This window comes from Mus pahari, chromosome 6, assembly GCF_900095145.1.
Source record: "Mus pahari chromosome 6, PAHARI_EIJ_v1.1, whole genome shotgun sequence".
Taxonomy (NCBI): Eukaryota; Metazoa; Chordata; class Mammalia; order Rodentia; family Muridae; genus Mus; species Mus pahari.
Genome location: NC_034595.1, coordinates 104,860,646 through 104,874,471, shown reverse-complemented (window position 1 = coordinate 104,874,471; position 13,826 = coordinate 104,860,646). Strand labels below are relative to the sequence as shown.

The following is a 13,826-nucleotide window of genomic DNA, read 5'->3' as shown; positions in this document are numbered from 1 at the left end:
CTCTCTCTCTCTCCCCAGCACAGCTCTCTCTCTCTCCCCAGCACAGCTCTCAGGCTGCTTGCTTTCCCGGTCCTTTACTTTTATCCTGGGCACTAATTCCCTCCCAACTGTCCGTGTGACAGGTGTTGTTGCTGTATTTTTGGCACATTTCTGATATCTTGTATCATAACAAGATGGGGTGGCTGGGGTGAGCCCTAGAAGACCAGGCCCCAGTGTGCACAGATCCTGCGATTCTTCCTGCAGGTGCAGGGGCATCTGTTCGCCCCTGTTGTCTGCAGCTGCCTCTGCCCTGCGCTTAGCTGCAGGGGTGTCTGCTTTTATTTTCACTTCTAGTTTCCGCTCCTTTGGGCTTTCTCTCTGTTCCCTAGATTTGCCTCTTGTGTTTTCACGTCTGCTCAAGGCAACATGTGTCCAGCTGTTCTGAGGTTGCTATTTTGAGATTAGGGTGGCTGCCTTTTCTGATGTGTCTTTGGCCTGTCTGTCTGTCTGTCTGCCATTTCATGCTGCTCTGCTCATCCTTTCTGGGCTCTGGTACCTGTAAGAGGCTGGGACTCTCCATGTCCACCCTGCTTTCTGTCTCACCTTCCCACGGCTGGGTTTCTGTTACCATCACAGAGGGCGTCTCTTGTTAGCACACCTCCTCTTGTCTTGTCTGAGACGCTCCTGCACTTGTCCCTTGTCCCAGTGTCTAGATAGAGTGGCTGTTCAACATCTATTCAGTATTTTGTTGCGTGAATAAGTGAGTTTGAATTAATCTCAGCATTTGCTGATCCTGCTGTGTGCCTGGTCTCACTGTGCGTCCTGGGCCCACCTGTCACCCCTCTCTTCCAGGGCTCTTTTCTCAGCGTTATCCCACCTGTCTTTGAGCTTGCACGGTGGTCGCATCGTCATGGTCAGTACCTACTTATGTCTCCCACTCCTCTGCTCACTGCCTCCTGCATCTCCCTGGTCCTGCTCCGAGTTGCTAATGATTGGTCCTAGTGCTTCTGTAAGGAGGCCCTGAGGGTGAACTCTGCCTTGCCACTTCTACACTGAGTGCTGGAGAGGGGCTGTCTCACACCGAGTGTGGTGTCACCGGCATCTGGGTCCCCTGAGCACTCTGTGAGGGAGACTCATCTCTGTTTCCTGGCATCTGCTGTGGACCTGCAGTGTTCTGCCTCTCTGGTGGAGACCGGCTTGATTCCCTTGACTGAGAGCAGTGTACACCACAGCGAACCTTTCCTTTAGCTCTGCCATGGCTTATCTTCCACTCTCCCCTGCCGTCTCCTGGATTCCCGTGGGCATTCTGGGACCTTCTTGCCACCCACTGTCTTTATGCTGGTCCTGCTTGCTCACCCTGGCTCAGTGCTGCTGTTCTGGGGTAACTTCCTGCTGTGGATTCAATTGTGGTTCCTCCCACCCCAGACACACATTGTAACTGTCACCCAGTGAGACCGCATCTGGAGATGGTTCCTTTGGGAGACAGTTAAGGTAAAGTGAGGTCATAGTGAGCAGAACAATTCAGTAAGAGCAGATGTTCTTGTGAGTGGGAAAGGATGGGGACGTTCTCGTTGCTATACGAGGACAAGCCAGGAAGTGGGCCCTGACCAGACCAGACCAGACCAGACCACTGCGTAACAGACTTCCAGGCTCCATAGCTGTTACATATGGAGTTAAACATGGGGAAGGTGGTTTGCCCTCCACTCAGCTGTTCTTGCAACTGTGTCTGGACCTGAAGTTCTCTCTGGTGACTAGTCTTCTGTTCTGGCTTGTCAGGGTCTCCAGGGTGCAGAGTGGATCTGCACTTGTTCCCAGTGGATGCCCCAGTTTCAGTGGCTCTGAAGCAACATGACATTGTCTTTGCTTGCCACTTCTGTGTCACATTGGCCATACCTACTTGGCTCATGTGCCTGTGGGAGACACAGGCCTGGGGCCTATGGGCAGCTGTGTGACATGGGTACATGAACAAGTAGGAGTCAGCAGGGGCTGACAAGTGCTCACACACACATGAGGCTTGGCTCCGTTGAGTGGCATGCGAGGGACCCTGCCCAGCTTTCCCCAAACTCGTTTCAGAATGGTAAGCTGTGTCCACTACTCAAGTTTGCAAAGTAAGACAAGCAGCATTGCTTGTGCTGGAGTCTGTACACCGTGGCCACCCATGGCCCATGTCAGGGATGGGCCAGTGTCAACAGCCCATGGAACACGGTGCTGGGCTCCTCTGGTGACGCATCCATCACGTTGACAAAAAAAAACAAAAAACAGGACAGCAGGGCTGCCTGCCATGGTAGACACTGCGTCCACAGACAGCGAGTGTCTGTGGCTCATGGGAGAGTGCACAGCACCTTGTGGTGTGTGGCACTCCCAGCAGAATGGCTGTCTCCCCCCCACACCCCCGACTTGGCAGAATAGAGAAGAAGCGCACCGTGGTACCCACGCTGGCTGAAGCAATCCAGGATGGGAGGGAGGTGAACTGGGAGTATTTCTACAGCCTGCTCTTCACTGCTGAGAACCTGAAGCTGGTGCATATCGCCTGCCACAAGAAGACCACACACAAGCTGGAGNGTGACNGCAGTAGGATCTACNGGCCTCAGACAGGATCCAGGAGGAAGCAGCCTGCTCAGAAGCGCCCTGCTCGGAAGCGCCCTGCCCGGAAGCTCCAGTGACACAGCCCAGTGTGCAGAGGACAGTCAGTGCTGGTGCTCATCNTGTTCCTGTGGCAGGGTCTTCACGCTCANGGCCCNAGGGCTGAACTTGGCAATTGTGATTGTGTGTGTGTCGGGGCTGGTTTGTGCTGAGCTTTTATGGCCTCTATTTCTACTGCAAATGGCAGCTCTGACTATATGCCTCTGAAAGAAANGGTGCTTCTGGGGTAAATGTTTGCATTTTATAAAGAACATGCAGGGCATCCTCTGCTGAATTGTTTAAAATGGCAGAAGGTGGGAAGCCGTCCAGATGTCTCCTGTTGTTGAACAGCTGACTGTGGCCTTATTTTGAGCCGTGTGAAACTGATGTTTTTAATGGGTTAAATAACNGCTGTCATGAATTTCATGACTCAACACTGATATATTTATGTACACACGATTGGAGCAGGTTTAAACTTTAATGTGGAGAAATAAGAAACTGTTAAAGGCATAGATGACTTTATCTGTGCAGGGAATGACCTTGAACTCATGATCTTCCTGCCTCATTCCTAGAGCTGGGGCCACAAGTGTGCACCACCACACCTAGTATTTGGTTTTGTAAACGTGTGTCAGCTTGTGCACGGTCTGTGGAAATGCCACTCGGAGAAAGCAGTAACCCTGGAGGATTCAGCAGGGCTGAGATTGATCACCAAGTACAATCTCTTACATCATGTATCTTATACTTCATTCTTCTTTTTCTCTGAGACCGGGTCTCACTATGTAGCTCTGGNTGGACCGGAGCTCACTATATAGACCAGCCTGCCTCTGCCTCCCGAATGCTGGGATTAAAGGTGTGTGCCACCACGCCCTACCTGAGTTTATTTTTGAAATGGGCATTTTATATATTTTGTAATATTTGGATTTTTATATTTGCCATGTAATCAAAAAAAAACAATAAAGTGTTTCTAAAATAGACATGTCAATAAAGTTTGAACTTATAGAGGAAGATGGGGCTAAGGGTGAGATACCGGCAGGCAGAAATCGAACAGTTGCTCTACGTGAGTTCATCTTCACAGAGGTGGCAGGGCAGTGCCCGAGGCAGCCAGCCAGCCAGCCGGGTGGGGTTCTCTGAGGACCTAGCTGCTCGTCTTAGTCACAGATGCACACAGTTCACAGTGTGTCTTATTCTTATTAGTGTGTGTGTGTGTGTGTGTGTGTGTGTGTGTGTGTGTGTGTGTGTGCGCTAGTGCACCTCGTGGATGCAGATGAGATGCCAGGTCGGTATGATCGGATACCTTGGAACTGGAACTGCAAGGGCCTGTGAGCCGTTATGTTGGAGCTGAAACCCAATCTGGGTCCTCTGCGGAGTATCAAGTAGAAGCTGGGCCTTCTCTTCAGCCTCAGGTTTGCCATTTGTGGCCTTCTGTCACCCATGCCCCTGCCGCTATGCCCAGTGCAGGACTGCTCTGCACCCCTCCTGACCCGAGTTTCTGTTGCTCCAGTGGAATGCAGGACACTCTTGCAGCTGGAATCAAAAATGAGCTTTGAGTGGAAGGCAGAAGGCCATCCTAGGTGACATGCTTTCCTGCTTCTGGTCGCTTCGCTGGTGGCTGATGAGATCACAGATAGGAGCCATCATCCAAACCCCCGACTTCCAGGATAGTGTAGGCAATGAGCCCCAGAAAAAGTGAACCAGAACATGTGTAGTGACACAGATGAGCTGTCTGCCCCATGACTTTGTCACACAGTGAGAGATGGCAGAAAAGCCTGGGACTCGCGAGAGCATAGGGGGTCTCAGCTACACAAGCTGAAGGGCAGTGAGCAAAGGGGTTAGAAGCCAGAGTGCTGTGAGCTGCTGCCAGCTCGTTAGGATGAGGAGTGGGCTTTGATTCCTGAGCGAGGCAGAGCCACCGAAGGCATCTAGGAATGCTTCTGGCTTAACCCCGTGAGTCCAGAGGACCTGTTCTCAGGAAGCTCTCCAAGGAGCTGGTCCCCTGTGCCTTGGGGAATTCTGTCTGCCCCAGGGCCTGGGCCCATTTGACTTCGAGGAGACTGGCGTGGGACAACAGGTCTTCAGCAAGGTACCAGGTGAGGGCCTGACCGGGCTGTCTCCCATTGTCTGGGGAACCTGGAAACTAGACTTGTTTCCTCTGTACCCTGTGCTGAGGCCCCCACTCCCGCTGCTCCACCCCCACAGCTGCTAGTGTCTGTTGGTGGCCCTGCTACATTCACAGCTCTGCATCCAGGTGCTTGTCTCACAGGTGCCCACGACTGGGCCCTCCTGCAGGTGCTGAACTGCAGAGGCACGGAGACAACCTGTGGAGGGTGATTCTTTCCACCATATGGGGTCTAGGGATTGAACTCTTATCAAGCTTGGCAGCAAGCACCCCGACCTGCTGAGCCAGCTTGGTGGCCTTGCTTTGGTTTTTTCTGTTCTTGAGTTGTTTGCTGTCCGTGCAGTGGACTGTAAGCACACACTGGAACCTCTCCCCGTGTCCTTTGGGCCTGATCCCACATCCCACCCACTGCCATCTGAACTTTCAGAGGATGCCTGTGCACTCGCAACTGTCCCTTCATGACAGGGCCAGGGACTCCGGTCTGTGACCTTTCCAAATCCTCAGGAAAGGGTTCTGGCAGCTTCCCTGGGTGGGCAACTGCTGAAACGGAGCCGACTGCACTCGCATCGTAGGACCAGTTAAGATGGTGATAGTGCTGCTGCTGAGGCCTGCGGCAGGCATCTTCCCGTGCCATGTCCATCAGCAGCGTGGGTTGTTAAGTAAAGCAAGGAAATGCATAACACCAGGAAGGGAGCGAGGTGGCCACAGCACGTCTGTCTCCTTGGTAGGCATACCGGGATCAAGGGTGTGCTGATCCCTCAAGTCCTTTGGCAACCACACAGCTGTCTTTCTTTCCCAGGGGCTGGCATCTAAGGCTGTGCAGCGCTGCCTACGGCTATTGGACGATGACTACAAGCAACAGCTTTAAATTGTAGTTCATCAGTCAGTAGGTCACAGGTGAAGGTCACAGCTAATGAGAAAGGACCTCGGTGGACGCTGAGGTGACTATGTGTGTGTGTGTGTGAGATCTGATGGGGAGTGGGGTGGGCAGGCCTGTCTGAACAGGAGCAGAACTGTAAACTCCTCATAAACTTGGACCACTTGTTGCTCTTGCTTAGGAGCCAAGTTCAATTCCCAGTACCCTTGTGGGTAGCCTCTATCCCAGTGGAGGGGCTGTCATCCCAACTCCGATCAAGCCCCATACCAAGGGCCTTGTCATTCCTGCTTGCTAATGGGCCTCAAGAGTGCTCCTAGCCCAGGACACGGTTCATTTCCCCCCTTGATTTGCAAATATTTGAAATGACACTTTTGGGAACACAGTATTTCTTTAAAAGTATTTTCAAAATATATTTTATTTCTTTCTCATATATACTTTGCAAAAACTACCAGGTCAAATGGTTAGCGTCACTCAGAAACAGGAGTCCTTGCAGCAGAATTCATCCCCAGTGATCAGTCTGGCATGGAAAGTACACCTGTTACCAGAGCCAAAGCTCTCAGGAATTTTCCTTATTTCCTACTGCCCAGCCCGTGCCAGCATGTGCATCTATGAAAGGAGAAGACCTACATGGAGCAATGGTGGCAGCAGCGTCTGTGCCAGCCAGTGACACTGATGTCCACCTTGTGCTCAGTTAGAGCATGTTCTCTTGAAGATGCCATACAGAATCTTGACACTGGCTGTACTGTGCCCTCCGCTCTACCCCTCAGCATCATCCTCGTCATCTTTGGCTCTGAAGTGCATTTTTCTGAATTCTCTTCTGCTCATGGAAGGACAAGATGAAGAGGCTGGTGGCAGATCCTTAGAGGGGAAGAAAGCATGACTTCAGTCTTAAGTGAGATTGCCAGGGCACCCACACCCGTACTTGGCCAGTCTGCTCCGGCTCTGCAGAGCAGGCCTGTTACAGATACAGGAAATCTATCTAGGCACAGGTCCCTTGGTAAGAAAGATGCTCCACTCCAAACAAGAGGTAACAACAGACATAGTCACATGCTCACAAAATCACAGATCTCAATTCCTAACCTTGTGTGAGGTCCAAGACACAAGAAGGGGCTGAAGCCAGGGACCCTACCGTCTCAGCCTTTCAAACTGAGCTGCTCCCCAGCTTGTGAGCCTGTGTGTGTGTATGTGTGTGTGTGTATGTGTGTGTCTGGTGGTAGTAGGGGGGAGAGGGGAGGGTACACACCATAGCATTAACATGATCAATTATGTTCACCTCCGTGTTGTATGCCATGGGCACACAGAGTGGGAGCAGGGAGTTGCAGTCTGGTGCCCGGCACTGCAGGAGAGGCAGGAGGAGACAACACTCACCTGCATAAGCTCGACATTCCCAAAGAAGCGACTCACAGGCATGGGCTGGTTGCTGTCATCATCTAGAAAGATGCTGCTGTCCATCTGAAGCACTGATGCCTGCACTTCCTCTGTCCTGGGCACAGGCTCTGCCTGTTGGGCGGAGCTGTCATCGGGCTCCTGGGCTGCAGTGGCACTGCTGGGTTCTGTGGACAGGCCATTCTCAGCCTTTGCTGAGGGTTCCTCACTCACAGGCTTGGAGCAGCTCTGAGGAGGCTCCCTGCTCTCCAGTGCAGAGACAGCAGCCTCAGCACTGTCCTCCGAAAACTTATTTTCACAAGGAGCCACGGGGGCCACTTTTGGCAAAGAAGAAATGTCACTCTTAGGGTCAAGTTTTTGTAATTCTGCCTTCACAAGGTGACCTTTGTCATACTTGAACTTTTTGGAAGTTCGTCTGTCCGTAGCTTTGTGTGATGAGGAAGCCTGCCAAGAAAGAAAAATATAAGAGAAAAATCAGACCCATCTAGCAGAGGCACGGGGCTCACAGTCCCAGAGGCCCCCATTTCTCCGCCTGAGACATTTGTGCCTAAGCCACTGGTCCCTGTCTGTTCTGCTGCTAAGGGGCAGAACAGATCGGAGGCCAAGGAGGGCTTCAGAGCACCGCTCCGGCAAGCTGCTTTCCCAGGCCTTTCTTTCCTAAAGTGCACGGTTGCTTACTTTAAAATCATCATAGAAACAAGCAAGAAAGCTTAGAGCATGAAGGTGGCTGCTGCCAGAATCATGAGCACCAACGTAGGGATGAGATTCCCCGACAAGGCAGCTGCAGTGTGACCTACAGCGGACCAGATCAGAGTCCGTGCCTTGTGCCTGACTATTCCCTCTGCTCAGGAATGAATCGGGTAAAAGACTCATACAGCTGGGCAAAGCTATGCCTTAGTGCCTGGATCACTAGCACACTTAACACACACACACACACATGTATGGTGCACAAAGGCCAGAAGATCAGCTGTATCGCAAAGCACACGCCTCTGTGACAGCAATGACAGCACTGCCACAGCCTCTGGAACGTCTCCCAAGCTATACACAGCAGCAGCTTCTATTTCATACAACACATCTCAAGAGTGACAACTGTAGCCTTGGTGTTCTTGGTAATGAGGCTCACCAGACATGTTGTTTTGGCAGATGTGGAGCTGGTGACGTCCCTGGCAGAGGCCAAGCTGGCTGAAGAGTAGCTTCGGGCCCGAAGGCGCGCTGAGGACCGCACTCCACCTGTGAGCTAGACAAGAGTGAAGCTCAGAGAACATGCTTATGGCGGAATGCCAGCCCAGAGCTGTTGTGGGTCCTCAGCTCGGTGCCAGAGCTACCTATGTCCTTCACCAACAAGCAAAGATGGCTATGCCCCAAGCTGGTTTGACCCAACTGTCCAGGCTTAGGCACAACTCAGTGGAATAGGGAGCTGGCCACAAGGACTGAAGAGGTGTGTTCAGCTGCTAGGACCCAAACAGTGCAAGGAAAGAACGGTCTCCTGTAAGCTGTCCTCTGACCTCCATGTGTGCTGTGGTGCATATGCACTGAGTGGACACACGAACTCATACCAATGTGCACCAAATAAGTGTACACATTCTTTCTTGGAAGGCTCTCAAATTCTTTATGTTTTGTTTTGTTTTTCGAGACAGGGTTTCTCTGTGTAGCCCTGGCTGTCCTGTAACTCACTCTGTAGACCAGGCTGGCCCCTAACTCAGAAATCCGCTGGGATTAAAGGCATGTGCCACTACTGCCCGGCAGCTCTCAAATTCTTATCCGGTGTCAGAGCCATGACAACAGCATCACAAAGAGAATCACCAGCTCCTGCACTCATACCTCTACCCTACCCTAGCCCCACGTCTTACATGATGATGATGATGTTGTTCTGGGGTAGCCTACTATGTGCTAGGCAGACTATCTACCACTGTGCTATGGGGCTCGCCCACCTTTATCTAGGTTTTATTTTTAGTACAGGGTCTTATGTGTCCCAGGCTGGCCTCTTGCTGTGAAGCTAATGAGAACCTTGCCCTCCTGAACCTGCCTGTGTTTCCCAAGTGCTGGGATTACAAATGTGAGCTTCACACCTGGCTTACCACTGCTCAGGAAAATGAACTTTCATGTACTCGAAGTCCACCCCTCCCTCCCTCCCTCCCTCCCTTTCTCTCTCTTTTCTTTTCTTTTCTTGTCAATTTCATTAAGTTACTCTGCTAGGTTTGAATGCAAACTACATCTGTCTTAGCCTCCCAAGTGCTGGGGTCTCAGCCTGTTGCCATCACGCATAACTGCCTCACGAACCTTATTGCCCCAGCTGACCTAGAACTCCCTAGGTAGTCTAGGCTGGCCTTAACTCACACACCAGCACACATGTAAGAGACAACCAGAAAGAAAGAAAAAGCAGAAAAACGTATTTGAAGACAGAATGGTTGAAAGCCTCCTGTTTGTTGAAAACAATAACTTGTGTCTGGGAAGTTTGTGACACAGGAGGGAGAGGATAATAAACACATGGACAGGCCACCTCCCGGGGATAGTTCTAATCCTGGAGGAACCAGTAAGAAACAACCCCTTATTCTGCAGAAACTGTATGTGAACCACGGTGAGATCACTACCTGCACGAAACAAAATGCCAGCTAGGAAAATCCACACCCAGAAAACCTGCTCTCTAAGATGAAGGTGAGAATAAGGGAATTTCCACGTGCAAACAGGGGAGGGGGGCGTTACTTTAGAACCACCGGGAGTTCTAGCTGAAGCTAGTGACCCAATCAGTAATCCAGGTACACACAGGGGCACCCCTGGCCCCCAAGGAAAGTCCCTACATAAAATTATCTTAAACATACTTCTCTGAAAAGGCAAAAGAGGCACGTGCTAGCAACAGTAAGGCACAAAGGAGGAGGGTCCGAGGGGCCCTTGCTGGCCTGAGGAAGTGGCTGCAAATGGTAAAGGAAGGATTGCAAGGCTGCACTGTCAACAGACAGAAAGTGGGGAGAGAACCTCACAAGAGTTAGACCTTTCTGTGTCTCACTGGAATCGAGGCGCGCAAAGAAGTAAAACAAAACAAAACAAAACACAGCGGGGAACTATTAAACCTTAATAAAGTCTCCTTGTGCAAAGGAGGGGCAGCAACCATGACTGGTTCCACACGGGGAAGTTACAGTCAGCCATGCTACACACAAACGTCTGCGCAACGCCAAGAGGCAGGGACGTCAGCCTGGACTTTGGCTAGCGGTGGACGGCAGACACACTTCAGGCTAAGGGACTCACTGTCCCTGCCGTGCTCGGCCAGAGACCCTTTGCAGCCGGGGTTTAGGTCCCAGTCACCCTACCTCCCTCCCGTCATCACACTGCCTGTCCTCAGCCCAGGTTACACACGACACAGGGGCTAGGCTGAGCTCGCTGCTCGGCGGCAGCACGCCCATCGGTGGGCAGAGCGGGAGGCCAGGAAGCCCGGGCAGCAGCCCGCACGGCCGGGGGCAAAGGCCGTCACCCCGGGGAGCGAGCCTGGAGCCCCGCGCCTGGGGTGGGTGGAAGCGCACGTCTCCTCCCCACCCCCCGGGGCCGCAGGGGAGTGCGGGTTCCCCTCCCAGGGGCGGAGCTCGAGGCGCCCGCCCCCCGCCGGCTCCCCGGGGAGAGTGCGGCTCGGCGGCGCGCACCCCGCCTGCGGGGCCCCTCACCTTCCTGCTCCTCATGAGTGAGCGCCCCGGCCTAACGCTCCGCCGCCGAGTCTCAATCGCGCGGCTCTGGCGCCGCGGCGTCTGACGTCACCGCCACGTCACCAATCACGGGCCGGCGTCCCCGGGTCACGTGCCCACCGCGAAGCCGGTTCGCGCGGAGAGCGGGCGGCGCGCGCCTCCCCGACAGACGGCGAGCCGCGGGCGGAGCGCCGGAAGCTGGGCCAGGTTCCCGCCACGCTGGGAAGGGACGTTTCCTTCGCGCGGAGGCCCGCCCGTTTGGGCCGCCATGTTTGGGAAGGGCACATCCCTGGGACAACCCCGTCGCCGCCATGTTTGAGAAGGGCGGCTGCCATGCTGCAGGCCTGTGCTCTCCGGTCTCCGGTCTTCCCACCCTGCAGGGCCCACCTTCAGCCCGGGTTCCCCTTCACCCCGAGGGAGGCGTTAGACCGGCCTAGCACTGCCCTCGGGGGGCACCTCACAGTGCGACCCACACGGTGGGGAGAGAGAGGAGACTCTTGCTACGTGTCCTCTGACAATTACTGACACCTCCTTCCCGAGTTATTCCCCCTCTAGTAAATATAATAATAAATTGTTAGCATTGTCTAAACTCCACCCACAGTTACCTGGCAACAGCCAGGTAGGCCTGACCCACTATAAAAGGGGCTGCTTGGCCTCCTCCTCCCTCTCTTACTCTTGCTTCCTTCTTGATTCTCTCTCTTGCTCTCCCCTTCCCCATTCCCTTCCCTTCCCCCTCTCTTCACGTGCTCATGGCCATGGCCTGGCCTCTACTTCTTTACTCCCTCTCTCTTCCTTTCTCTGCCTCTACTACCCTCTTTACTCCTGTTTCCCGCCCCCCCCCCCAAACTCTCTTCTATACTATACCATCTTGTGGCTGCTCCCTCAGGGGAAAGGGATGCCTCAGCATGGGCCCACCGAGACATTCCCTTCCCCTACTCACCACACCCCCAGAGGACATATTCTTTCTGTCTTGATCTTTCTATAAACACATCAATAATAATAATAATGATAAATATAATAAGCTTCAAATACACATGAAACCTTTGGCCTCAGCCTCTGGTCTTGCTGGACGGCCTGAACAGGTAAATCTGGTTGCAGAACTCACAAAATCAACCAGACAGACATCTCTGCTTTGACATCTTAAGGGTGGGGCCAGAGAGTAAACTTCTCTAGGGTTTGGTCTCCCTTACGTCCTGGAAGTCCTTGTCCCCTGCTTTGCCTGGCCAGCTCTCTTCAAGCCCGCTCCTCTCTCCAGTGCAGTAAAAAGGAGACAAGATCCTGTCTGCACTGCAGAGCTGCGCAAGCTCCCCTGTCTTTAGAAAAGCCCCTCAAAGTATTACAGATGGATGGATCACGCTGCTGGAAGATTAGGCTTCGGGCAGGGAGCCAAGCACCTTGCCGCTTCAGCATGCTGGTGCCCTCTGCTCACCTTCCTGGTTGGTGTTCCCTCCTCCTCAGCCTCATGCATCTTTACCATTATTTCTCATGACGCTTGGAAGGGGACTGACAGATGTGTGACTGGCAGGAAATCCATTGGAAAGGAAATTAATATAATCGCAGTCAGCCATTAAAAACCAGTGTGCGCCGTGACACAAGGAACCTGCCAGGTTGTCACTGTGGTTAATTCTAAGCAAGGACAGTGATTTCTTTCTGTCCTTCAGAGTGCCCTGGAGCAGCCCGTTCTGGCTTCCATCGGGTTTTGGGGTTGGTGTCTGTCAGGAAATGTACTGCTCCGAGGCTAACACCGCCAAAGCCTCATGGCCTTGGTATGTTTTAATTTTATTTAAAATTTACCTTATTTTACTTTACTGTAAGTGTGTTTTGCCTGCATCTGTGTCTGCACCACGTTTGTGCCTGAAGTTCTTGGAGGTCATAAGATGGCTCTGGGTTCCCTGGAATTGGAGTTATGGATGTGTGCTAGCCACATGTGGGTGCTGGGAACCGAACCCATGTTCCCTGCAATAATAATGAATAGTAACAAGTTCTCATACTGAAAATAGTTATACTGTCTTGTTCCCTCACTCCCAGATAGTATGGGAATGGCGTTCCTCAGTTGCTTCCCTGGGTGACCCTGACATTGTACTCCTATCAGGCACATCTAGCCAGCACTCTCTAAGTCTGAACTGGAGAGCTCATCTGGACCACTTTTCCTCTTGCCTGGTCACTGAAGATGTATGCCAGGATGGATCTCTGCCCAGGAGCTGGCTGGAGCTCCTTTGATTTCCTCATTGCTTCCAGAATCAAGACCAACATTAAGGATGGGGCCTTTGAGGTCCTGTCAGGCACCCTCACTAGACCCTGGGTGGGGCCTTGCTGACTCTATGAGGGACTCTCCCCTTGCTGCCTGCCATGTCTTCTTAAGGCAAGATGCAAAGGCAGAGGGGAGTACGGGGACATTAGAAGGAAGAGGAGCTCCTTGGAGTCCGACTGAAGCCTCTTGACAGTGAGAAGGGGAGCCCAGTACTGCACACATTTCCTGTGATAGCTGGTGACAGAGTGATTTGTATATGCTCTGCCCAGGGAGTGGCACTATTAGCCCTGTTGGAGGTGTGTCACTGTGAGCGTGGGCTTTGAGACCTTCATCTTAGCTGACTGGAAGTTAACTAGCTTACTGCTAGTGGCTTTAGGAACAAGTGTGGAACTCTCAGCTCCTCCTGCACCATGCCTGCCTGGACACTGCCATGCTCCTTCCTGGAAGATAATGGACTGAACCTCTGACCTGTAAGCCAGCCCCGATTAAATGATGTACTTATAAGAGTTACCTTGGTTATGGTATCTTTTCACAGCAGTAAAACCCTAACTAAGACACACAGATTTAATGTTCCCTTCATATATGATGCCTTGTGTTAAATTAGCAATAAATCAAGCTGAAGGCCTGGGTTTACATGACCTTAGTGTTTCATTCCTTTTCCTGTTTTTGTATGTTTGTTGTTTGTTTTTTGAGACAGGGTTTCTCTGTGTAGCCCTGGTTGTCCTGGAACTCACTCTGTAGACCAGGCTGGCCTTGAACTCAGAAATCTGCCTGCCCCTGCTTCCCAAGTGCTGGGATTAAAGGTGTGTACCACTGCCTGGTTTGTTTGTTTTTGATTTTGTAGTCTATGAAGTCAATTCAATTTGTTTACAGTAAAGACAGTCTACTATTCTGCTTATCTCTGACCGAGAGTTGTTTTTTTTT

General features: G+C 52.3%; 2 protein-coding genes across 5 annotated transcripts in view; one reads left to right on the top strand and one right to left on the bottom strand.

Annotated features, from left to right (window-relative positions):
• The window catches only part of Dffb (DNA fragmentation factor subunit beta), a 12,587-nt gene extending 9,014 nt beyond the window's left edge, over positions 1-3,573 (top strand). The window contains exons 7-8 of one of the 3 annotated variants that reach the window (XM_029539457.1): positions 832-892; positions 2,384-2,518. In XM_029539457.1, the coding sequence (XP_029395317.1) occupies positions 832-892; positions 2,384-2,422 (100 nt within the window). In that variant the 3' untranslated portion in view covers positions 2,423-2,518. Of the gene's footprint in view, positions 1-831; positions 893-2,383 lie in introns of all 3 variants that reach the window. The other 2 variants (XM_021200835.2, XM_029539458.1) reach the window with 2 other exon arrangements.
• Positions 3,574-6,020: 2,447 nt separating this feature from the next.
• Positions 6,021-10,715, bottom strand: C6H1orf174 (chromosome 6 C1orf174 homolog). Of its 2 annotated transcripts, none has more exons than XM_021200854.2 (4): positions 10,634-10,715; positions 8,104-8,217; positions 6,963-7,424; positions 6,021-6,452 (listed from the first exon to the last, which is right to left on the bottom strand). In XM_021200854.2, exons 1-4 carry the CDS (start codon positions 10,646-10,648, stop codon positions 6,351-6,353), a joined length of 693 nt encoding a protein of 230 aa, XP_021056513.1. In that variant the 5' UTR covers positions 10,649-10,715; the 3' UTR covers positions 6,021-6,350. The 2 variants fall into 2 exon arrangements, with proteins under 2 accessions (XP_021056513.1, XP_029395912.1); XM_029540052.1 differs by lacking the exon at positions 10,634-10,715 and adding an exon at positions 10,286-10,430.
• Positions 10,716-13,826: the final 3,111 nt, after the last annotated feature.